General features: G+C 43.0%; 1 protein-coding gene across 22 annotated transcripts in view; it reads right to left on the reverse strand.

The window, feature by feature from the left end:
• The window catches only part of LOC119706209, a 346,096-nt gene that overhangs the window by 306,862 nt on the left and 13,553 nt on the right, over window positions 1-25,681 (reverse strand). For 20 of the 22 annotated variants that reach the window (XR_005258447.1, XR_005258439.1, XR_005258441.1 and 17 more), the window contains 8 exons: window positions 25,059-25,295; window positions 24,355-24,432; window positions 22,919-23,135; window positions 18,080-18,288; window positions 17,489-17,561; window positions 12,298-12,415; window positions 6,097-6,330; window positions 1,128-1,230 (listed from right to left, as the gene is read on the reverse strand). Coding sequence is in view for 2 of the 22 variants with exons in the window: in XM_038149515.1 (XP_038005443.1) it covers window positions 6,135-6,330; window positions 12,298-12,415; window positions 17,489-17,561; window positions 18,080-18,288; window positions 22,919-23,135; window positions 24,355-24,432; window positions 25,059-25,295 (1,128 nt within the window). In the remaining 20 variants the exon portion in view is untranslated. Of the gene's footprint in view, window positions 1-1,127; window positions 1,231-5,678; window positions 6,331-12,297; window positions 12,416-17,488; window positions 17,562-18,079; window positions 18,289-22,918; window positions 23,136-24,354; window positions 24,433-25,058; window positions 25,296-25,681 lie in introns of those variants that run through there. The other 2 variants (XM_038149515.1, XM_038149514.1) reach the window with 2 other exon arrangements.

Raw genomic sequence — 25,681 nt, forward strand, 5'->3', positions numbered from 1 at the left:
GAGTACATCCACCTGAGGTCTGGAAAAAGTAATGTATAGTGGTGAACCAAGCCCCTCATCTAATTCCTCTGTTACAGCATAGGCACTTTGCAGCATGTCGAAAGTAAACCAACACTTCCAACATCTTATTCACAGGTAAGCATTAAAGTAGAGCCTCTTACCATTTCTTAGGTGGGATTTGAACATCAGAGTTGGATGAGTGAAATGACAATAAGAGGAGTAACAGAGACAAACCACACTTTCATCAAGGAAGGCTTCTAATGAAACAATGTAGCTTTGCCATTTTGCTATTTACCAAAAGCCTTGTTTCAATCAGAGCTGTAATTAAAGCCCTTAATCATTCTGAATAGTTTCAAGTGAATGGCTTCTCTCATGCGTTAACATATCATTTGTGCAGCAACTGTACATGTAAGGCAGTGTCAGAAGTCTGTCTGGACATGAGAAGTAGCCTATGGAAACATAAATCTATTTCTCAGTATTTTAATACAAATTTGAAAATGCCAGTTTACACATCTAAGAAGCTGTTACAAACTGTTGAGAAAAAAAATATGTATCTTGTGAATTAATGAGGCTTCCTAAAGACACAAAGTGTGTCTGCACGCAGCCTGCTATGCGGAGAGGGGGGAACAAATAGAGCATGGCAGAGAGCACTTGCAGCTGCAGTGTGGGGTTGTGTCCCAAAAGACATCTCCCAGGGGAGGGAATATCGTCCCCACGCCCAGCATATATTCAACAACACCTTCATGTTTTCAAAGAGGAAGGAACTCAAGTGGGAGTCACTTGCACTCACTCGTCAACAAGAGCCTTCCTGCTCATGCTACCACAGAAGGAGTCCTGGTACCAGATGCAACATGGATTATGATGGAGTGTTTTAGGGGGCAAGTAAATGAAGGTTAAATCCAGGCCTTGGAATTGAGAGGCATTTCTGGGCAACCTGCACTCTGCTTGGTCCCTCTGCAGTGTTCTTTTCCCTGGTGTGATGGGGCAGCAGCAGCAGCACTGACAGCAGAGCAGGGGAAAGAGGTCAGGTAGGACAGGTGGGGAAAGGAGAGCTCTAGAGAACAAGGAAAGAGGTGTGAATGGACAAAAGACACTGGGTAGATGAGAATCTACCAGCAAACACTCACTGTTATTCAGGAATTTTGAAGAATTCCAGTCTGTTATGGTGAGAAGGCAGATGCTGTAGGACTGCATCAGGGTTCTCCAAGGAAGAGCGTGTACTTTCCTTCCCTGCTTTAAAGAATTGAAACAGTGTGAAAATTAGTATATAATCAGATTTATAATTACAGTGTAAAACACTTATGATATTAGGCAAGGCTGGGAAAGTTATCTAATTTTCAGTCCTCAGCTCCTTGTATTTCCCCTCCCAATGACTGTTTAACTCTCTTGAAGTTCATAACTTCCTTGTAACTGGGTACTTCTGCTCCATTTTGTTCCTCTGAAAAGTTGATGGAAAGGCAGCAAGAGCCTCCCTGCTCTTGAGCTTCCTGCTCCCTAAAGCAGTGGGAAGGGCAATCCCTTTCTAACTTGCTAGTCAAAGGTGTGGGAAGTTGCCAAAAAACCTTTTGCCCTAATAAGGGCACTGCTGATTTCTTTGAGAAAATGTTCCAAAATAGGTTTTTCTGAACTTCCAGTAAAACACTGGCTTGTTTCTGAGGAAGAACCAGTAGACTCACAGTGCTGTGGTGAACTTCACAGGGAAGTGCTGGCAAGGGGATGGACTCTGCAAGGTGGGCATGTCAGAGGCTGGGCCTCCCAAAACCAGAAAACCACAAGGACATGTCCTCACAGCACCTGGAAGGTCCAGTGTCCTTCACACACAGCAGCAAGCCCTGAGAGCCACATTTCATAGTGAAATGTCCCCTCTCCTGCTTCACACTGCAAATTTGAATGGGTCCCACCATATGTGCTCCAGTTTTGTGCTGGAGCAGAAATTCGAAATGCACCTGGATGAAACAATTTACTGACCTGCTGCCCTTGGCCTTCCACACCCACATCCTTGAGACATCCTTCTCCCAGGTGTCGTCCAGCACCAGAAATATTATGTTGCATCCTGGGGCTGCAGCAGGGGGTACAATTAGCAGGTACTGCAGATCACTGTCCTTGGGTCACCAGATGTCACCCACAGCACCTCTGCCTTCAGAGGTACAACCTTAAAAAATTTCTTTCTGGGTAAGCAATGATGGACAGACAAGCTAAAGGTACAAAATCCCCCTTTTTCTCACAGAGACCACAGTAACATTCAGCCCCACTTCCACGTCAAGCTCAGGTCTGCATTTTAACATATACATTAAGGAGACTGTATTAAAAAAATCTAATATTATGCTTTTGAATAGAGAATTTACCTAAGTAAATAATTATTTTTAAACCCAAGATTTAAGCAGCTTTAGTATTCCACATTATGCTAATGTTTGACAATTACTAAGTGTGGGTATCAGCCAGCATTTTTTTTTAAGTTTAATTTAAAGCAATTTGACATGGAAAGGTTATTACTTTAGTTGCCAATAAAAGCTGTACTTTTAACATAAGTGTACACCAAGCCCTAGGGTATGTGACTATTATCTTTTCTGCAATTATGTGGTGTTCTACATAAATGTTTAAAAAAAAAAAAAAACTTAGAAATATCAAAAGTACCAACTTAGCTGCAGTATAAAAGTTGAATAGCAGAGCTGGGAAGCCCGGCTACTGCAGACACAACACAGGTTGAGGTTTCCTCCTAGAGGTACCGCCGGGAACGGCGCTTTCGCCTGCACAGCATCGCATCCCCCGCACATCATCCCCCGCACTGCATCCCCCCTGCACCGCATCCCCCAGACCGCTTCCCCCTGCTCTGCATGCCCTACACCGCCTCCCCTGCACCCTGCTAGGAGGGGGGAAGGCTTTTCTCACATTCTTCACAGAATCACAGAATGGTTCTGGCTGGAAGGGACCACAGTGTGTCTCCCGGTCCCACCTCCATGATCAAGCAGGGTTATTCTAGAATACATAACACGGTGTTGAAGCCAGATAGTTCTGGAATATCCCCAGTGAGGGAGACTCCACACCCTCTCTGAGTAGTCTGTTCCCATGGTGCGTCACTGCACAGCAAAGTTCTTCCTTGTGTTCAGGTGGAGCTTCCTGGGAATAATTTTGTGTCCATTGCCTCTTGTCCTTTGACTTAGCATCACCACCATCCTCTCGACACCTTCCTTTTGGATACTTCTAGACATTGACATAAACCTCTTGAACTTTGTTTTTCCCTTTAAAGTGGAAATTGGTGCTTCCACTTTGCCTTAGGGCTGCGTCCCAGGAAGAGGCCCCATGGCTGTAGCAATGAGCCTCCCCCACAGCACAGGGCAGAGTGTGGGGAGCCCCATGGCCAAGGAGCAGCCACCCCACAGCTCCCAACCCAAATGCCAAGTTTGGTGCTACCAGAGAGAAGCAGCACTGCATGGTCACAGCTCTGCCTTTGAGTGGAAACCAGCCATTTTCCTCAGGAAATTCTGTGGGAAAGGGTGAGGAGCCACAGTGCCATTGCCAGAGCTCATAAATGGATGAAGCCCTGGGTTCAAGGCCAGGCTGGATGGGGTTTTGAGCAACCTGGTCAAGGGCAAGGTGTCCCTGTCCACGGCAGGGGGGTTGGAACTAGAAGACGTTTAAGATCCCTTCCAACCCAAACCATTTGATGACTCAACAGACCTGTGGAGGAGACAGATGAAAGTGCTTAGGAAGAGACAGACCAGCTCATACATACAGGGAGAAAGACACTTCCCTTCTGACACATGGTCTCCTCCAGGATGTTTCTCTGGGCAAAGTGAGGGTGCCATGAAAAACAAAAGTACTGTGAGGGTATTTGCCAATTGGCTTGGGGACTTGGCACCAAGTGCTGCATCCCTTGGGCTGTTTAGTCCTGAGCCCCTCCTGTGTCATGGAGGGAGAGACAGCCCCTTCCACCAGCCTCTCTGGGCCAACATGGGGCAGGGCCAGGGCCCACATGGGCACACAGCAATGCCCCCAAACAGGAGCCAAGCCCCACACCAGCCCGTGCAGGTAAGCTCATTCCTCTGCTCTGCCCACTCAGCCCTTCAAAGGCAGAGCCTGGGGGCAAACAGAGCAGGCGAGACAAGCTCTAGTCCAAACACTGGAGGCTGCTTAGTTAAGAGATCATTTTGATTTTTTTTATGTCTGGGTTTTGTTTTTAACTTGAAACTTTTGAAAATCACAGCATGACCTTTGCTGGCTGAAAGTCTTCCTGAAACCAGGGCAGTGAAGTTTAGCTTCCTGACGTGTCCTGCCAGTGCCTTTTGGTGGTGAGCTTCGACCATCTCCAGGCAAGGAATGGAAGCTCAGCCTTAGCAGTCCATTCAGTCTTTTGTCTCTCTGCTGAGAAAGTGAAAACACTGCTCAAAGTTCCAGTGCCAACTGTAGTTCATGTTTCAAATTAACTAAAGTTCATTATTTTACACTTTAGGTAGAAGCTGCAACAAACTGTTCACCAGCAGTCCAAGCAACAGTATACAAGCCCCTCTAGGATCCCTTGGAAGAGCTCCTGATGAGTTCACCAATGTTTGCACATTAACCTCTGGGTGAAAAGCCAGCCAGAGGGATGTGAGAACTCCACCGAGCCCTCCAGAGCATGACACAAAATGATGCAAGTGTGGGAGCTAGGAGAGAAAAGGTTTTGTGAGCCCAGAAAAATAATAAAACGTTTTAATCCTTAATTGTTTTTCTTGAAGATTTATCCAAAATCAAGCTCTACTTAAGCCTGTGAGTTTGCAGAACATTGTCAATAAATTAGATCATGCACACAAGGCAAGGATTTCAAGCCAAAAAGCTCTAGCCCTGAGTCGCTTAACAGCAGCACTCCCCAGAAAAACGACTCAAGATGAAACATGAGATATGTATTAATTATCAATGGTCTAATAGAAAATTTAATGAAGACAAGTATCTTCTTGCACTTTATCCACGATAACGATGGTAGTACGTCAGCGAGGCGCATACCTTACAACGTAGCAGTGAATGTCAAGTCTGAAGCCATTACAGCAATTCCCCACAATAATGGCTAGCCAATGCATGGGCTTGTAGCACTTAATCAAAGTAATGACATCCATCCACAATTATTTATGTTATGGTAACAAAGAGCTGCCAAATGCAAAACAAATGACATGAGGATTTGCAAGTGAATTTCTTCCCGTAAATTCTCCTTAGGTTATGCTTTGGGGCCCTCAGGATAGAAGTCTGTCTTTATCCAGAGCAATATCAGAACCAAGGGGTTATTGTGCCACGTTTTACTGCCTATAAGCAATGAACCCAATGCTGTCACCAAAATGAGCTCTTCAGCCAACAGAACTGTATCAACATCACTTGAGCTGGCCTTGGTTTACACCCAAGAGTTGTCTTCAGAATTTTACAAGAGGTAAAAGAAATTATTTGGAAGATGACCTTTGCTTACTTCTGTCTATCATGGAAAACAAAGACCCAGTTGTATCAACACTTAAACACACATTTGACTTAAAGTATATGAGCAGTCCCTACTTACCTCGAAAGGTTTGGATTACAGCCATTATAATTACCAACCATGAATCTCTATTAAGTGCAGCACTGTTCTTTCAGGGGCATTTATGTGGGTGTTTGTATAAAAACACTGTCAAAAACTAAAGAACACCAGTAAATATAAAATGGCAACATTCAGGTTCAAATGTAATGAACTAATTTATTTTTTTTAACACTACATCCAACTGTTTTTCACCACTCACAGATGTCACTGGAACAAGTTGAATACAAAAAAAAATTGCCTAAGAACAATAAACTACACAGACCAGCTAATATTGATTGCTTTAAAAATGCCCCCTGTTAAACTTAAATAATAGCCAAATCTCACTGCAGTAAATGTACCTTTATATCATTAAATACTAATTTAACAGAAACGTGACTGCGCAGTGAAAAACACGAAAATGCTGGAAAACTGAAATACTGCCCTTTTTTTTGACTTATTTTTCCTGTGCATTATACAAGTCTCCAAATTAACACCTGAAAGAAGAAAACAATAATTTGATATTAGCTGGCCACATAGTCACACAAGCCAAAGCTGGGACTAAGCTTAACTCTAATACGCACTTTCCAAGGCCCGTGAGAAGGGAGATGCAGGACGCCTCTCACCACAGGCTCTGGCCACCCTCGATGACCAGGTTGTGGCCTGTCATGTAGTCAGAGGCGTCGGAGGCCAGGTAGACCACAGCAGCCTGCAGGTCCGTGGGCTGGGCCAGCCTCCCAGCTGGGATGTCAGCCAGCCAGCGCCGCACCAGCGGCCGCAGCTCCTGCGAGCGGATCAGCGGCGTGTCAACGATGCCCCTGCAGCGAGCACAAGGACCAAGGGTTTAGCAATGAGTCCTGCCCAGAGGGAAAGGCAGCGCCTAGAGGTGTTTTATGTTAATTCAGAAGGAAAGCAGGGTACCAGTATAAAGGAGATGAGCAAATCCAGCCTGCTGTGCCCTTGCGGAAAGTCATGTTGCAAACTTCCATAGCGCTCCTTTCCTATCATCACCTTTTGCTGCTGATGGGCAGCTCAGAGGTTTCCTTTCAAGTACACATGCACTCACACAATCTTCTTAGCTAATAGCACAACCCCCTTACTTTTACATTGCCCATAATCACCAGTTTAGATTTCTTTTCCAGAAAATAAGCACAGCATTGGAAGTGAAAGTGCCATGAATTGGGTCCATCGTGGCTCTTGGGAACTGTTGTCCTCCCACCAATTTCTCATCACTCTACAACTAATATAACAGTGTGCAGCCCAGAAACTGAAAACAGACCAACTCCCCATATGTCAAACAACGAGGGGAACAAAAGCCAGCACCCTTCTGGGCACCAGAGCCCTTCCACACAAAAAAGGAGGAGCAGAAATAAGCACAACACACCCAGTGTGATCCCCCTTAAACCAACACCTGACAAATCACACTGATTTACCTATCATGCCTCTTTTACATTAATGACTGACTCTACTCTTTACTAAAACTCCAAGTTTGTTTTTTTTTTTCAGGTGCCCTAAAATGCTGCAGGAAGCACAATGCAGGGCAAAGATTTGGCTGGCTTTTATGACTTTAACTGCAACTGATTTGTCATACTCCTCCTTAACAACATATTTGTATTTTGCAAAATGTATAATTTTTTCAGCCCCTGAACAAATATATTTACATAACTGTGTCTAACGAGAAATTACATTTAACTTCTCAGAAATGACAATAACTAAAACCTGAACTGCCAATTCCACTTCATTAGTGTGGTAGAAATGCATTCCAAATGTTAATAAAAATTCCAACATGCTGATAAATTAGCGCTTCTAAGGAGCATGTGACACCTTGGTTAACATATTCAACCTCAATTATATTTCTCTTCAGCACCCTGTTATCTGGAACCTTTGCTGGCAATCAGAGGTGCTGTTTTTCAGCGGCCAATTTTCTAGATAATGTAGCTTATCAACACTGTGGGTAAACTTGCCAATGAAATCAGGCTGCACTGAACCACACACACGCTAATTGCATCTCTTTTTTATGCATATTTACAGACTGTCACTTCAAAGAAATCAGTGGCCCATTGAGGCAGCCAGTTAGCTGGAAGAATTGCCTCTTGCAAATGAAAATTAGCAAACAAGCTAGTGATAAATATGAAATGAACAAAGTATAAAAATACCCGTTTTGTTCTGAAACTTCATCGGCATCCCAATTTAGACTTCCAAGGAAATAATTTTTTGAGACAGACTGGATTCTGGGTATGAGATTTACCTTTTGTTTTAAATGAAGGCTGAAATCCACTATTTACTCTGTTATGAAGTGGAACTAATTCAGATTTTCCCCCAAACATTTCTGTTCGCACTAATCAGGCAGGATTTAAATATCAGCTTTATATTTTATTGTAATTGTCAATAAAGAGCAGAGCAGTTCAGAAACACTGAGCGAGGCAGCTCACTTAAGTTCTGGCAATGTAACAAAATCAAGCACATTCCAGTACAGGACTGCGAATGCTTATTTCCTTCAAGCAGAGCCCCATGGTCTCCTTTGCTTTCCTAAACTCCTCAAGAACTGGTTTTCTTCAGAGAGAAATGTGCTTTGAGCAGCAGACATGAAATATATTGAACTCCTTTCCCTTACGTGCCTCTCACTGAGCTTACAAAACCATCACCATCGTCATCATCATTCTGGCTTTACACTAGCAGAGACCAGAATAAGATCCATATGATTCTCTTATTTTTTTTTCATTTACAGATATCTTTTAACCCCAAGGGAATGCAGATTAGGGACTAAAACACACAGTCCTCCAGCACAACAGATTTTGCTAAAAAGAGGACGTTTTTCAATCTGTTAAGAAAAATGATCTTTGGTCTGATCACTGCAGTCTGTGAATCACCACGCTGTGCCTTTTGCTGGACCTTTCTTTAGGTTCACTCCACGTAGCAAAAATTTAGATGTGAAACCGAACTTCACTACAAATTTTTGTTATAGAAATGAAAAAAAAAATACAGCGCAAAACTTAAAAGTTGCAAACACACATACTGATGGCACTATAAATATTAGGCATGTCATTGATACTACACATCTTCTGGGAAAGCTTGGTGCCAAGTTGGGCAATTTAACGTTGTCGAACCCTTTTAGGCAGATTTTAGTTGGCTCCTAACCAGTTCCAGCAAAGACAACTGCCAATGCATTAATTCCCTACCTCATCTCGTATGCAGTGCTGAGCCTATCAGTACTTTCTGTTGCATGTCAATGTAATATCAAACTGCTGGTTTCTTAATGTTAGATATGAGCATCAATATTTCATTATTGATACACAGGACAATTTTGGATGTGAGGGAAAAAAAAAAAGACCGCTAAAAAAAAAGGAGAAAAAAACAATTGCCTGAAACATTTCCACTTCGAGAGACACATTAGGAAAAATATCACTTACCAGATACTTAACTGGAATTGTTACGTGCACTCAATCCCCAAATGAGAGCAAAAAAAGATTCCATCTGTGTGTAACTTGATTTCTTTCAGATGAGTTATTAATTTGAATGAGTTAAGTACACTCCACTTAATCAGGAAGTGTTTAATCACAAGATCCACTTAATTGGGACATCTCCCAAGGAATTAAGATTTAAGTCCAAAGATACTTACCAGCAACGACTGCTGCTTAATGGGGATAGTAATGCTGCTTAATTGGGATGCCTTCAGGTGATGCTGAGGTGCTCCTTCACCTGCCAGCTCTGCCTCTCCTTCCCCCTTAGGGGGTGTTCCCCAAACCTGCAGTGATCCTGCCCTGCCTGCTTTCTGGGGCTACAAGCCCAGTGCAGCACTGTGTATCTGCTTTCAGGGGAGCAGGGCAGGATGCAGGGCACACAAATGCTCTTTGCCCAGCAGCCCAAACCCAAATCCCTGCAGCCCAACAGGAGGGAACATGGTTCATCCCCCCAGGGCTGCTGGCCTGGCTGCAAGTTGACCTTAATATCAACTTCCACCTGCCCATCCCAAAGGTCATCACATAATGGCGTTTCATTTCTTGCTAATCAAAAAAGCAGTAATTAGCCAAAAAAATTGACATTGCAATGGACAGTGTAATGGCTGCAAAAATGACGTGTTCAATGCTGCACATGCCAAGAACCAGACACCTTCCAGAATTTCCTCTTCCATCACACCCAACACACTTCCATATCTTGGAACTAACAAAGAGATTAAACCCTGCAAGCACCTGGGCATCAGTCAGTGCTCTGTAAAGTTCCCTGATTACACCCAGGTACCTTCTGCTGTTCAACCCCCACATCCATTTCAGGTAGACTTCAGGACCATCTTTTTTTTTGGCCTCAGCTGTGCAGCAGGCTATGAGGTGATGGCACTGGATGGTGGTGCAAGCACTGAGCACAAGTTCCACCATAGCAACAGCATAAGTCAGCCAAAGCACCCAGGGAATCTCAGCCACCTTCTCTCCCTGGGCATCAGGTTTGCCTGGCCAGCAAGAGAAGCCAGCATGTTCAATTTTATAAATGTAATAAATCATCCTAAAGACTCTGTCATAACATTTTATGCATTGCTAACTTTTATGCATTGCTCTGCATAAGTTTTATGCACTCATTAAGAAATTAAGTTGATAAAAAGTGACCAGATAGGAAGAGGGGGGAAAGGCCAAAGGGTTTGCATGGTGAAATAATGTTTAAGGCCAGACTGGAGCATTTGGAGCTTCAGACAGAGGCACGCTGGGAGTGCCTTAAAGCTTTAATACAGCCATGACTGGGAGGGGCAAAGTACTTAAGGACACGGATATTTTACTTATCCAGAGCTGATCTTGGGTACCATGACGCCTTATATCTACATCTGTTCTCCTCAGGCTCCTTAAAATCCCATCGTGTTATATGACACTGAGGCTTCTTCTGGTGCTGGGTACTCAGAACAAGTGGGTTGAAGGTGTCCCTGGTCCTCGGTGAGGGAGAGAGAGTGACACTAGTGGGGTCCACCATTCTGGGGACGGGTCCAAACATGCACTAGAATTCAGGTTCACATCTCACACAAACAGGAAAACTATAAATGTGAATAGTTATTCACTCAGAAGCAGCTTTTGCTCATGTGATGAGGGATCTGAGCTCCATGAACTGCTGCAGGCTCCTTCTGCCTGGGCAATCCCACTATGAGGGGCTCAGCCAGAGCTTGGAGGCTCTGTGAGGGAAGTTCTGCTGGTCTCCAAAGCAGCTCTGTCCAGGTTCCCACCTGCATTAGGGAAAACTGCTCTGTCCACAACAGGGGACCTCAAAGACAGCAAAACATTTGTTCTCCGTGTGTCCTTCCTGGCTATTCCTCCAAAAAGGCAACCCCTTTTTGTTGTACGATTTTGAGCTCAGAGCTACAGTTTAAGACAGGTAGAGATGATCAAAATGCAACCCTGCATTGCCTTGAAAAGTAGAAAGAGAAGTTGTCTGTTTTTTTCTCCATGCTCTGACAGCTGTCTCCAGAAACATAACTTCTCTAGAAGTGAGTGCTTGCTTTCAAGCTGTAGAAAGCAATGAGTTTTGATCATTTGGTGCCTACTTTTTAAATTTATGGAAGCTCCTAAGAAGTGGGTAATTCCTCCTGTAAGAACCTTCTCATCCATAATTGCTGGGAATGTGGCACAACTATCCCACCTCTGCTAGTGCAGATTACCTGTATGTTTTCAGACACAGTTCCTGCCAGGTCCTGCTGAGCTTCTCTAATTCCCTTCATCTCCCCAGCTCCTGAAAGCCAGTGTAAATTCACCAGCGCTAGCTGTAGGAGCACCACTGCAGTGCTGCTAGCATGGGCATGGGGAAAATCCCATTAGGAAGTAAGATGCTGTTGAAAGAATCTGTGGATCACGTAGAGCGACGGCTGGAGTCTCTGGTATAATTAGTAATAAATAATCATAAGGAAGACAGCTAGCACAAGCAAGGGGAGAGCAGACCAGCGGTAAAAACAGAAGCACTTGCCATTAAGCTCTGTGATTTTTTTTCTCCCCCTCCACTTTGTGGATTAAAATATGTAATTTGTTTTCCCTAATTTGATCTACATTATTATCTTCATTATTACAATTTAACTCCTGGGTTAAAATCCTGCCCTTCTTAGTTACTCTGATTGACTTCAATGGTCTATGGAATTTGACCGCTTCCAATTAACGCTATCCACTTGGGTTTCTGCTCAGCACTATCATGCACTGCTAATTGTTTAATAAAATGACTGGTTGGGCATGTGTGTGAGAAACAGGGAGAGACGAAGTGGATCTGATAGGAAAACTTTTCTTTGTGAATAAATACCCTAAAACATAGAGCTTGGAATCTCCAAAAATAAGGAAAATGTAATTTGTAATAAATATAAATGTATTTACAAAACTACACCTGGCTTCCTGTGTCTGTTGGAGCTGAACAGTAGCTCAATAACAGTAATAAAATGTAGCTTTTAAAGTGCCTATGTATTTGTCTCAAGTAAAAAGGGAAAAGAAGTATTGTCTGTTAAGTGTCAAAACCCCTTTCTTTAACCACAGAAGGCTTGGACAGACTAAGGAAATATTTCATCTGGAAGGGAAATGCTAAAAACTACCCTTCACATTATTGGAAAACCTATTACCAAATGCTAAAACCTCTCCTTAAATCCCTGAGTATACACAGCAACAGAGCAGGCTTGGTTCTAAGTATTTAAACCTTTGTTAAGGAAAAGACAACATAAAAAGGGATGCAATCCACCTGCTAATTAGAAACTTTATTTGCTGAGATAGTGTTCATTTGAGCTTTGTAGAACATTTCATTCCCTTTGTAGTTCCAAAATGAGAGTACATTTTACTTACGGGGAAATGCAGTTGACTTTTACTCCTCTGTCAATCCACTCCGTTCCCAATGTCTGTGTTAATTTTACGACCCCGGCTTTGGAGGCGTTGTACGCCAACTGCTTCTGTGGGTGAGGGACTACAAGGGATTCAGAAGAAGCAAATTGTTTATTCTTCCCAAATTAAAATAGCTCAGGCACTACACAGACAACTCCCTGCATTGAGATGAGCTATTTGCCCTTTTCCCAGGTACCAGGCAGAGGAGCAGCAAGAATTCAGCCACCTACAACACAAACCCCTAAATATGTATTTTGCCACCTAACAATTTTGTTTCAGCAGATGGGCTGCTGGAAAACAATGGTGAAAATAAAAATAAAGACATTTAAAAGATCCCATATTTAGGCAAAGACAAAACCAATGTATTAAACATATATATGGAATACTTGACTGCTGTGAAGAAAGATAATCATATATGCACATGCACATTCATTTATTGTACACATTCGTATGTTTATATACTTGTGCACTGTAATACTAATAAAATATATTATCATATAATTCTAAAATATTACATAATCAGTAATATAATGTCTAACATATGTATTCTGTGTTATATAATATATTAATATTATTTATAATATGTGGTAGATAATAGGTGATAGCTGAATACAACAGTAAATTGTTTGATATGACATTATATGATAGAATATGATATAAGTGCATAATAGATTTTATATAACATATTATATATAGCTTCTTGGAACAAATTATTCTCCCTAATTTTTAAATTATCCATAGTCTGAGGCAAACACATCTTATGATCTAACGAATGTTTGTGTGGATGTGAACACAGGTGCATCCCAAAAATTCAGAACACCCACCACTTTCAAAATCTGAAGCTTTTGAAAATGTTTCAGAGATGTCACATGTCAGTCAAAGACAGAAAATGATCAGCTTGCTAATTACAATGTTCAAGCTTGTTAGTGCCGTGTGCTCGGGTGGCTGTGCCCCTCTCCAGCTCAGTGAAAGCTACTTAAGGACAAATCCCCAGTGGGTGTAAAGTACCTAAAACCCACGGGAGTCAATCCAAGTCAGTCCAGGTGTTGGGATTCACACCCACAAAGTCTCTCTTCTTGGACTTTTCTGGCTGCCATTAGGACTTCATTAAAGAAATCCAGTGCAAAGCATCCATCCATAATTAGCTTTGTATCAGCACAGAGCTTCACTGAGCTGCTGACTCTGATGGAGGGAGAGAGGGGGAAATCAGGGCAAATATCAGCAGTCACAAAGACAGGCAATTCCAGCCTGTGGAGTTGGATAATGCTGAACCCTGGAAGAATGGGAATCACTGGATTTGTGGAAGGTTCAGCAGCCAAACCCCAACTCCCAACATTTTGATGAAAGCACATAAGCAGCACTGGTAGCTGGCATTAAACTGGTCTCAACAAATTAGGCTGATGCATCAGTTCTATATCACTCATGCCCATGGCATCCCAACATGCCCACTACTGATTTTACTGACTTAAACTCTTGGATTTGAATATGTCAATGTAAAGGCTGAGTGATAACTGAGTTACCCAAACTCTGAAAGAGCTTAAAAACCCTGCTGCAAATCATTGAGCATGTGAACAAGAACCTTTGCCTTGAACAGAGTTGTTTGTGAATAGATTTAATGCACACACATGATGGGAGCAACAATTAGAGGGGTTTTTTTCTGTATATGCTGCAGGTTTGCTCAGAATTCAGAGGCCTTTTCCTTGCTAAAAAGAGCCCTTCCTACCATGGCCCTCCTCTGCCAGCATTTATTCTGTGCTCTTTTTTGTTCAATAAGAAATAATTTGCATTTTGACCAGCAGAACTGCCTTGCCCTCAGTGTGTGCCTGTTGCCCCCTGACGCAGCACGCCGTGGGGGCTCTCACAGAGATGTGGAACGTAATTTCTTGATTAATTGCCATGCATCAGCTCCAAGTTACATACAACTTCGGTAGTTAACCTTGTAACCTCCCAAAAGCAGTTCTTTGCTAAACTTTCCAAACATGTCTGTCTGTGATAAATCATTTTGGTGGTCACTTGCTAAGAGGAGAGGAGTTCTGGCACTGGCTCTGCACCTACAGTGCATGGGGGTGAGAGCAAGTTGCTGAAAGCCACAAGAATCAGCTTCTGATTTGGGTGATAAGACACAGGTATCAAAAGTCCTTCCATGAACTTTTGTCTTTATAAGAATATCTGAAGGTAATTAGGAGCATGACATTTTCCCCTGCTGAGACACTCAGCCCCTCTCAATTGGAAGAACTCAAGGAGAAGCCAACAGGTGCTGTGAATCTCTGGTGTTGGATGGGGTTTCTGCAGCTAAGCACCCCATGCCACCTCCTTTCCCTTACCTAAGGTGGTCTCTTACAGAGAGAAGAGCAAATCTGTAACCCTCCAAACCCATACTAAATGGGGATTGTGAATAAAGCCATGCCTCCAGCAGTGTCACCAAAAAATCTGCATTGCTAAGGCTTCTGGGAAGCGAGAACACTCACTCCTATTCAAGACAGATGAGAGGAGAAAGCAGATAAAAATTCTGCCAACATCAGCTGTGTTATGTTTTAAACACCTTTGTTCTGATTTTGGCTGTTTTGTTGTTTGGGTTTTTTTCCCAGTAACTGTTACAGTGCTGTGTTTTGGATTTAGGACAAGAATAATGTTAACACACTGATGGTTTAGTTGTTGCTGAGCAGGTCTTACTCTAAATCAAGGACTTTTCAGGGCCTCCTGCTGCCCTGCTAGCAAGGAGGCTGGAGGCAAAAGAACCTGGGAGGGGACACAGCTGGGACAGCTGACTCTAACTGGCCAGAGGGATATTTCAAATCACATGGCATTGTGCTGACAAACAAAACTGGGGTGAGTTGCCTGGGTACACTGACTGGGCATTGGTCAGTGGGTGGTGAGAAATTGCACTGTGCACCACTTGTTTTTTATGTTATTTTTTCCTGATTATTATTTGCCTCTCCTTTTCTGCCCTAACTGTCTTTATCTCAACCCACAAGTTTCACCTTTCTTCCTAGATTCTCTCTCCCATCCTTTGGGGGAAAGAGGGAAGGGCTGTGGGGTTACAGCACAACAACCTGACACTGCTGTCACACCATTGTTTGGTGCATCAGGCTCCCAGCCTGACCTTGAATCAGCCACAAAATATTAATGAGAGGTGCACACAGAGCAGAGCAGACCACTTCCCACTGAAGATATTCACTGTAAAAACTACAGCTCTGGGTTACACCTGTGTGAACGGCCGAGCCGCCGCTGCTGGAGCGAACGCCTGGAATAATTCCATTGGAGCACCAGAATCAAAATGCACATATGCAAAATGTATGCAGCTCATCTTCGATTAATTAAAGCTGATTCTGAGCAGTGTATCTGGAAAAATCACAAACAAAAACCTCCCTATCCTGCTAAGTGTCTCCTCATTTTCCTGTATCTCTGAGGAAGGACTCAACCTACAACAACAACAAAAAAAAATATCCCCTAACTATTTCTAGAAACATTTCATACTATGCCAGTTGGCCAACGTACTTAAATAACCAACCAACCAACATATTTATTTAACATTCAGCAGATGGACATGATATGAACATCGTGGTTTTCAGTCGTAGTTTCATAACTACTAGATTTTCTCAATGCCAAGATTCAAACAGGTTCAGAAGGTAAACACATCTCTCCATCTCTTAACTTCTGGCCTAGCATGCATTAACTTTCACTGACATTTAAATGCCTCTTGGGATGACCCTTCCAGGTTACTCTCAGGGCTGCTTTCCAATGTTCCTTTCTGTTCCAGGACAGGTACTGCCCTCAAACGTGGTCCCCAGGAGGATCTCTGGGCTTGGCTCACCAGCCAAGGAGGTGCAGCTCCAAGCTGGGGCTGGGAGGGATGCTGTGTTGGAATGGCACCACCATCCAGCTCAGCAGAGCTGCGCCAAGCCCCAGTGGAAAAGTTGGAAAAAGCCTCTCCTTAAGCAGAGCAGACCACTGCTGGGCTGCAGCAAGGCTGGGAGCTGTGTGCCAAGCCAGCAGATACCCAGCTCGTGCCAATTCCCAGAGCTTCCCAACTTTCTCCAGGATGGACTACATCCCAGGAAATTTTGCTTTGTGACAATGATGTGGATGGTGACAGCCCAAGCACAGACCAGAGCCCGACTGCTCAGAGCAGAGCAGGAAAGCCTGAGGTATTTGAAATTTAAAGCCTCACAATCTTTTCAGAACTACTTTTCTTGGGGAGTTTTTGTAACTTTACAAAGTTGGGATGAAGGGATGGTGCCTGTGTTTAAGCATAAGTAAAACAGCTGGTAAAGACACTTGAAAAAATATTAACAACAACATTATAAATGGATTTTTGAAGAACCATTTAAAGTTACTGTGCAATAAACTGAGTAGAATGACATTGAATGTCAAACTGGGCACAGTAAAAATAAACATTATTCCGAAGGAAAATAAAAAGACTGCATATTTATGTAACATTTAGCAGATGGACACGATATTAATACAGGGGTTTTCAGTTGTACTTTTATAGCTACTAGATTTTCTTGCCTAACTTGGCAACCCAAGGCACCATTTGATTTTTGGATTTGGACAATGCTGCAACAGATGTCCAGACCAATAAAATAAATTCCTAAAGGGCTATGCTTAATTTGTGTAATTGATCAATTTTTGTTACATGGGCTTCAGCTCAGCAGCCTTCCAGATTAGCTCAGCAGTAGGGATTTCATTCCATATGTTACAATGGTTTATTGGTCCTTTTGATGACACTGCTGATTCAGCAGCGTTGGTGCAGGCACCTGTTGGCAATGAGAATGTTACAAAACCCATGGGTACCAGGGCAAATATTGGCACAAAATCCTCTGGGTGGCTTGTAAGCATCTTGTGGGCTCAGCTTCCCACATGCCAAGGAGTTTGCCTGGAACAGCATGAAGGGAGCAGCACCTCTCCTGTGGAATCTGCTCCAGAGTCAGAGAAGGTGACTCCACCTTTTCTATAAAGAGTAATAAGTGCTCTAAAACATTGAGGACAGATAAATGTTGAAAAATGATATCAATAAAAATTTTGTAGTACATTTCCTCTAATATGAAATGTCAGTGATTTACTCCTTCCCAATACAGGTTTAATTGATTCAAATAGCATCGGTAGTAATTAAAATATGGATTCTGAAGCACAACTGTTAGCTCTCATCACTCACCTATTAAACTTGCCATAGATGCTGTGTTAATTATCTTCCCATATCCTTGATTCAGCATAATGCGGCCTGCAGCCTGTGACAGAAATTAAAGGAAAGACCAGTGACCCTTTCTGTGATTGTGCTAATAATGACATGATAATAAATTAGTCTTTTCAGAAGAGTTGATGTGCTAACACTTTTTTTTTTTAAGTACCTGATATAAAAACTTGGTATAAAAATGGCTGATGCAGGAAAAAATCCCAGTGCCATTTCACACCTCTTCACTGTTGGCAATTTTTTTTCAAAAAAAGCACAAATGTTGGGAATTCCCCCCTCCAAGCTTTCTGGTTTTCAAATAACCACCCTTCAAAAAAATTTTGGCCATTCTTTATTGCCTGTGCTTGGGTAGCCAACAAGTATTAGCTGCTTTTGAATATATTGATCAAAATCTGGAATTAATATAAAGCAAATCTCTCCTAAACTCCACCAAAACTAGGATCAATTCTATTGTGATAATTATTAATAAAGTGCTATTATATCTTGAGATAAAGTAAACACTTAGAATATTAATACCCATTTGCAAAACTAACCAGTGCAGTATTGCACACTTACTTGGCAGCACAAAAATAATCCTCGTAAATTAACATTAAAAGTTTTGTCCCATTCCTCCAGGGAAGTCTCTTCACTTGCAGAGTTCAGATTGATTCCTGCATTGTTGCATGCAATGTGGACTGTGCCCCAGCGAGCCACAATTGCATCCACCATCCTTTGCACATCCTCAGGCTTGCTTACATCTGCTGCCAGGGCAAAGCTTTTAATGCCTGCATTGAAATAAGAGTGGTGGAGTCAGCACAGGAATTCACAGGGGGAAAAAATACTCTATTTTACGATTGTTTTTAAATTCATACATAGAGATATTTTATATCTGGCTGTATTTTATACATACATGTGTGTGTGTATATATTCCACCTTAATTCATTGCTCCTCAAACAGTAGCAAAACGTGCGTTTGTTACCGCAATACCGTCATGAAGTTGCTGACTGCTGCGAGGTTTGCTTGCTGGAGAGCAGCCTGGAGCCCAGGTGTGGGAGCACAATCTGCCGCTCGGGCAGGAGGAAGCATGGAACACTGCACCATCTTCTGTCCAAAGCCTCAACTGCAGCTTCCCCAGCTCCCAGCCGCTCTGCTGAACCTTTTCTTCTGCCAGGTCCCCCCCAAGATGCTACAGAAAACAAATTAATTTGTCCCAAACTGCTCTCTGGATGAGCTACAGCATGCAGAGAGATGGGAGCCTCAGACAAAACCAAACCAGCTAAGTGGGAATACCTGCAGGTGCACAGGTATGGCAGTCATAGTGACTTATTTATTGTAAATCACACTGCCAGAATAATGCAAACATCTGGAAGTGATTTACCAAATTTGAAACATGAAGAAGTTTTGAATTTTTTTCCTAAAATAATCCAGCCATTGACCTTTGCACCCGAGCTGATTGGTAAATAACTTCATTTAATTCATTATAAAAATCAGCTTTAAATAGCCTTATTGTTAAACATCATAAGAAACCTGCTGAGGCACCTGATGCCACTGGGATTATACCCATCCTCAAAGGCAAACAAGGCTACACCAGTAACGGCTGTGGTGAAATGGGTCTTAAATAAGGAAGGAGAGAGGCAGCCACTGGGGTTGGGCCATGATCAGCAGTCTGGGTAGGAAGTTGCAGCTATTAAAGCAAGATATTTTTCCTCTATATAAATAAAAAATTTGTTCCACACTGATACCTCTTTTAGACCATTCTGATTAAACATTTAAAAGAAGGGATAAGCCTATTCCAGGAGGAGACTCTCCCAAAACAAAGCTGAGATGGAGGCTTCCAGGAAAGCAAGGCAAAGCAGGAATTGCCCAGTGGTGTGTGTGAAAAAATGGCAGGAAAGAGGCTTTTGCATGAAAAAGCTCTTCCTCATCTCCAGTGCCTCCAGGAGCCTGTCAGAGTGCACAGCCCAGGGTGATGCCACTCTGGGGTGCCAGGGCATGGGAGCTCCTGTCCCTTTCAGTGATGACACTATTCTCTTGATTTCCACGGCAGAGAAAATACACGGACAACTGAAAAATGGATGCATGCTCTGCCACAAAACAAGACCTCTTATTTTATGGCAGGTTTTATGCTAAACGTGCTGAAAGAATAAGAATAGCCAGACAGCCCCTGTTGCTCCTCCTAATTGTTATCAAGACATGTAATGCACAGGGAGTTGCTGCAATCTTCCTTTTTCAATTTACTGATAAAATGGGTGCAAGTGTGTTACTAATGGTAACAGAAAGACTCGTCACCTGCCCTCCAACTCTCACCCCATTTAGAGCTTCATCTTACAGGTCAGTTTATAAAAATGAGACAAAAGGTGCCACATGTGGGTGTCTAGTGAAGAAGCAGTGAAATCACACTCACTTCAAACCAGAGTCACACACTCCACCTTAATCAATTCATCTGATATTCCTGCACTCTGAGAGGGGGGAGAAAACCACTTTCTGTCTCTCCACCGTCCCCTCAAACCACCTGTTAAAAAAATAAAACAAACTATGGGAAAATAGCTTCAAATCTACAGACACAATCAGAGGCAAAACACCCAGCGCAGGATGATGCACAGGTGGGGCCAGTGCACCTCCACAGTGCTCAGCTCACTTTTGTGGGGCTCATGGAGGCAGGTTTGTGATGAGGGGGGCAGGAGAGGAGCCCAGGGGCTCCGTGCTGGAGACAATCACTGTGCTGGATATGCCTGAGGTGTCCTTCTGCAGGGACACACACACGTCCCCCTGCCACGGGCTTCATCTCCGGTCTCTCGGTATAAATGGAAGTAACATGTTGCATATAGACAAGAAGATCAGGAGTGACATTGCACAAGGCATTTGCATAGTTTACAGTGAAAATGCACATTTTAAAAATCCCATCAGACTAATTCTTCCCTTAGGGTACAGGCAGTGATTCCCCCTGAAGACAGAGGTGTGTGTAGTGGAAGGTAACCCTTAGGATTTTTTGGTTATGTTTCATCATTTTTGGTTCTTCAGTCAGGATCCATTAGTAACTGTTGAAAAAGGTATTCACACAGGATCTAAAAACAAAGAGCCCTGCAGCCAAGGGACGTACACCCGAGCTGTCTAACAAAGCTAAAACTGAGATCACAGGCGTTCTGATGTTTAAAACTCATCATGAAGTGATGGCACCATCCCAAAAGGCAGGAAAGGGCTCCTTGATATAAGAAGCAGAGCAGCTCTAAGCAAGCTAAGCAAAATGTTTTGAAAAAGTATCAGTATGGGAATGACTTGGGGCACTAAGCTTCCAACTTTGAGTTAGAGATCTGCAGCCATAGAGGAGAAAAAAAATCACAGCCCCTTTGTCCTTATTACAGCAGGAAAAATACGTATTAATGTTATGATTGCTTCAATTTACTCATGTGAATATTTTGAGAGTAAAGCTAGCTGATCCTTTTTGTCAAAATTTATTTCCAACAGAGCATGATACTTCTTTGAAGCCAAAATGTTTCATGGAAACATTGATTTCAACAAAAAGTTTTCAAGGGAAAGCTTCTGAGGTCCAGGCTAGAATCTCTAGTTACCTCTGGAGAGAAAGAGATTGAAAACCTGACCTTTTCAGATCCTTTCCAAAAACGGGCATTTGGATATAATTCCCTTTCACAAAAGCCTTACAAAGTTTGGGGGTTGTTCCAACAGGGAATGACAATAAATTCAAAACCTCAAAACCCATCATGAGATGGAAGAGATGTGCCCTGACCAGCTGCACTGGTCAAATTGATAGATAATATTTGACCTCAAAGGATAAAGATGTGTAAAGACTGAGAAGTGAGATTTTCTTTACTTTAGACTGCAATAATATTTGCTATGCCTCATGACCTCTCCGACTGCATTTTGGAACAGCCCCCCACCTCCTCCAGGCTGGCAGCCCACTGCTGAAGGAGCAGAGATGTAGGGCAGCCATTGAAGGGTAGATGATCAAACTCCTACTGAAAATGCCCTGGAGATGAGTTAAGTTCATTTTCCAATAGGCTGTTGGCATCCAAAGTCTCATGGCTCTATCAAGTAGCCCATTTCTATCCGAATAGCTCTGCTTGATATGCAGGGGAAAAATGTCCAAAATGAGAGTTAAGGTGTAGGGCACAGCTACTTTGTGCCAAAACCATATGGCCCTGGTGCATAAGAGAGTGAAAAGCTTCAGGGAAGGGGGGACTGGATGACTCAAGAATTTGTAATAGGAGCTGGACACTTTCTTCTAGGTCATTATTTGGGATCAGAGCTTTAACCGTTGCACTGACGCTCCATGTGAAGTGTCTCCTGCTCAGCAAAGCTGAGGTTGTGCAGACAGGGATGTTTTGTTTTAAATGTTCTCTGGGGAGCCTCAGAATGGTACCCAAACCAGAATGACACCAATCCTTGTCTGTCCCTGAGGCTGGGTGGTATGAATACATCTGCAGGGGCTGGTTTTTTCTGGAGAATATGGTTTCTAATGGCCCAATCCCTTGCAGAAGTCAGAGTGCAAACAAATACTGGTGACTTTATCCACGTGGTAATGTGAAAATTTCCTGCGTAATTGTCCATCTTTAGAGACAATGAAATACTGAACTTTGAAGAAGGCTCAGGTGCAATCTCACAGAAGAAATTATAAAATGAGTAATACTTCCTTTCTTTTATCATTAAAATTATATTTCCAGTTTTCTTTTTCCCCTTTACAATTGCAGTTTAGCACAGCTCTAGGGGGAAATTTGATTTTATGTTACATTTTCTATTTTTACTGCTAAAACAGAAGTGGCTTGTAGAGGATTTTACCTCTTATTTGGGATTTTACCTATTATGTCTATTAATATTTTGTTCCCATATCTGACCTTGCACACATGTTTGAAGGAGAGCTTGAAAAATTACTTGTCTTCAATTTAAAGAGCACAGTGAGAGATTCAGACTGACAATACAACTACCCTGTTTGGGTGTTTTGGCTCGTGGTACACACATAAGGTCTGGAAGAGGGGGTAGGTGAGTTTGTAGGCTTTATCTTTCATTCAGCCATAGTGAAGCCTGCCTGATTTACTTTGAGCAGCACCATCTCTGTTCAGCGCTGGTCATACAGATTTCACTTGTACAGGGTGACCTTTCTTTGTTCCTGTCAGCCATGGCTCACCACTTTGGGAATTTTTAGCGAGGAATTTGGTTTGGATCACTTTGCCTCTCTAGTGGAGTTTATATTGACAAATAACTCTCTCAGATGGTGTGGAATCAGTGACTGCTGGCACAACACTGACAGGGCAGGAGAAGCTTTGTGCCCATGACGTGAAAATCCTCTACTCTAACCACTTCCCCACCAGGGCTGGGTGAGAGGGGATTGCTGCACAGAGTAGTGTCAGGTTTGAAGGAGGAAAACCACCCATTACAGTGCCCACCATGCTCAGTGCTTACCTTTGAGGCTGAGCTCACACGCCACCGCTTCTGCCTTGGCAAGGACCAGATCCACCACAGCCACTTTAGCCCCAGCTTCCCCCAGGGCGTGGGCAAAGGCCCTGCCAATCCCTTGCCCTCCTCCTGTGACATAGGCCACCCTGCCGTCCAGGCGCAGCCGCTCCAGGATGCGGCGCCGGTTGCAGCCCCAGAAGACATCATCCTTCACCACTTGTGTCTGCAACAAGAGCACAAACACCCTGCACAGTGAGGGGCAGAGCTCACTGACAGCTGTGAAGGACTCTGCTGGTGGGAGCGAGGGGGGAGCATGAGCAGGGATCCATGTCTTCTTGGCCCGTTAATTAATACAAAAGGCATCACTGATTGAAGCCAAAAAGCCCCCTTATCCATACAGATGTTAAGCTCAAACAGAGCACTAAGGTGCCAGACAATGGAGCAGAAGGGCTGTGCTTTAGGGAGATGCCACAACCATTCCATTTTCAGGAGAGTAGCGTATGGCATTTCCTAGCCTGGCTTGGGTACAAAGTCTTAGAAGTTGACTGACCAAGTCTTCCAGTTATTTCATCCCCAGGGCCCAATGTTGCCCTCAGGCTCAGCTAAGAGGCTAAGAACAAGGTTCCAAAGGCAGGATTTGGGTCAAGTAGAGTGCAGTCAAAATATCTTCACAAGGCTGGTGCACAAATAAAGATATCAGCCAATAACTTAAACCAAGCTGTCATCTGATCAGCTGCCATACATCATTTCCCCCCGACTGGAATCAAAATGCAAAATACAAGATGTTTAAAATATTGAGTTTGAAATGCCAGGAATTACCAGTGTGTGTAGCTTTGGGAGTGCTCAGAAACTGGGAAACAATCAGGATGTTTGGGTCTGGGTTTACTGAGGTAGGCTATTATGATTCCAGATGGGAATTTCATTACAGCTGGGTGATGCCCACTACATAAAACAGAGAAAGATAAATGCACCATTTTTTAACTTAGGACAAGCAAAGTGAAGGGCCATGAAAATATCCAGCTCAGAGAGCACAGGAGGGCATCCTGTACTGCCTTTGAGCAAAAAAATGAACTATTTCAGAAATGTATTGGTTCATTACTGGTCCTCAGCTCCATCTTCCCACATTCCTCTGCATGGGAAGGATGGGAGAGCACCAGGCACTGAAACCTGGTGAGCAGTACACCACTCACTCCAGAGATTCATCACCAGCTGATCTGAAAGGCTTTTCAAGGAATCAGCATTTCTCAGCTTTAGTGCCACCCTGGACTGGTGATGCTGAAAGGTGCCAAGCTCTAAGCTGCTAAACCCATGATCATGGTACCACATGTTTGGGTTCTTGCCACCAAACCCTTGAAAATTATTTTTTCCTTGTCCTTGGCAGAGTCAAAATTTTCCCAGAAATGCTCACAGAGAGGAAATGCTCACAGAGAGGAAATACCCACCTTGGACTCAATCACTGCATCTGGAGGCACAGGGCTCCTTCGGATGAGGCTCAGTCCACTCTGCACAGGCAAAATCACCTGCAAATATAGCACAATTCTCATCTGCTTGGTACCTGGCTTTCTGTCACCCAAGTTCCACTGATATGAAGGATAATCCTGTGGCCACAGTAGTTTTTCCCCTACTCCTGTTCTTTAGCTGAAGCTCCCTCCAATACAAACATTTCAGGCATTTGTATTCGCTCACATTCCTCTTCCAAACTCATTGCTTACACAAATGCCAGGGGAAAAAAAATGCAATCTTGTCTCTCCAGTTTCTAAAATCACAACATATTGTTTGTGCATCCTATTACTTCTCCTTTTTATTCTCTTTGCTGACTCCTGTTGTGCTGGTGATGCCCTAGAGCCCCCGAAGCCCTTAAAGCAGAGTGGTGATTCTCTAGTTGTGCTGTAGAGCTGATTATTTACTCTTAAGTGCTCTCCTTTTATCTTGCCTTTAACACACTGTAAGATGTAGACAGAGCAGGGACCACTCCTGAATATAGAAACTCATACCTAGAGCTCAAGTAAGGTGAATTATAATAAAATCTGAGTTCATTTTAGGTCCTTCGGATAATGGCACCAACAAAAGAAGCATTTTAAAGAGTACTTTGCAAAATCCATAGATACAGCACTGCAGGCACCTTAACCAATGGCATTGCACTAACCTGCTCAACACGAGGATCTGAATTAATCACTGAATTTAATTTTCTGACAGCTAGTACATTTTCATCTGATACATTCTCCAGGTAGACTTGTCCTTTCATGAGTGTATTCTCTACACAGATCACTGCATCCATGCTCAGCAAGTGGTTATCCATGACAAAGCTGTAGTACTGAACAGCATTCCTTTGATCAGCATCAATAAAGACTATATCAAAGTGCTCGTCCTCAGCATGTAATGCCTGGGAAAAAAAATTATATTGGAGAAAACACTAATTATTTACCTGAAAGTTTAACATGTTGCCATTAACTTGTTGTTTATACAAACCCCAAACCAGACAGAAACTTGTTCTTTCAAGGTAACACTTCTAGAAATGCTTCTGGAGATCTTGGGAGTTTTCCATGCTTTTGCAAACAATTCTTCAGCAATGAATCTCTGAACCTCTCAAGGAAAATCAGGATATAAAAGAGGATGGCTCATCCCAGCTTATGGTGTTGAGAGTCACAGCAGAAACACCTGCGTACCTTGAGTCAAAGTAAATTGATCCATCAGGGTAAGACTGACATCAAACCCTGACACTGAGGTGCTGCAAGAAGTTCTCTCTTCTCAAAAGAGCAACTATCAACA

This window comes from Motacilla alba, chromosome 12, assembly GCF_015832195.1.
Source record: "Motacilla alba alba isolate MOTALB_02 chromosome 12, Motacilla_alba_V1.0_pri, whole genome shotgun sequence".
Classification (NCBI taxonomy): Eukaryota; Metazoa; Chordata; class Aves; order Passeriformes; family Motacillidae; genus Motacilla; species Motacilla alba.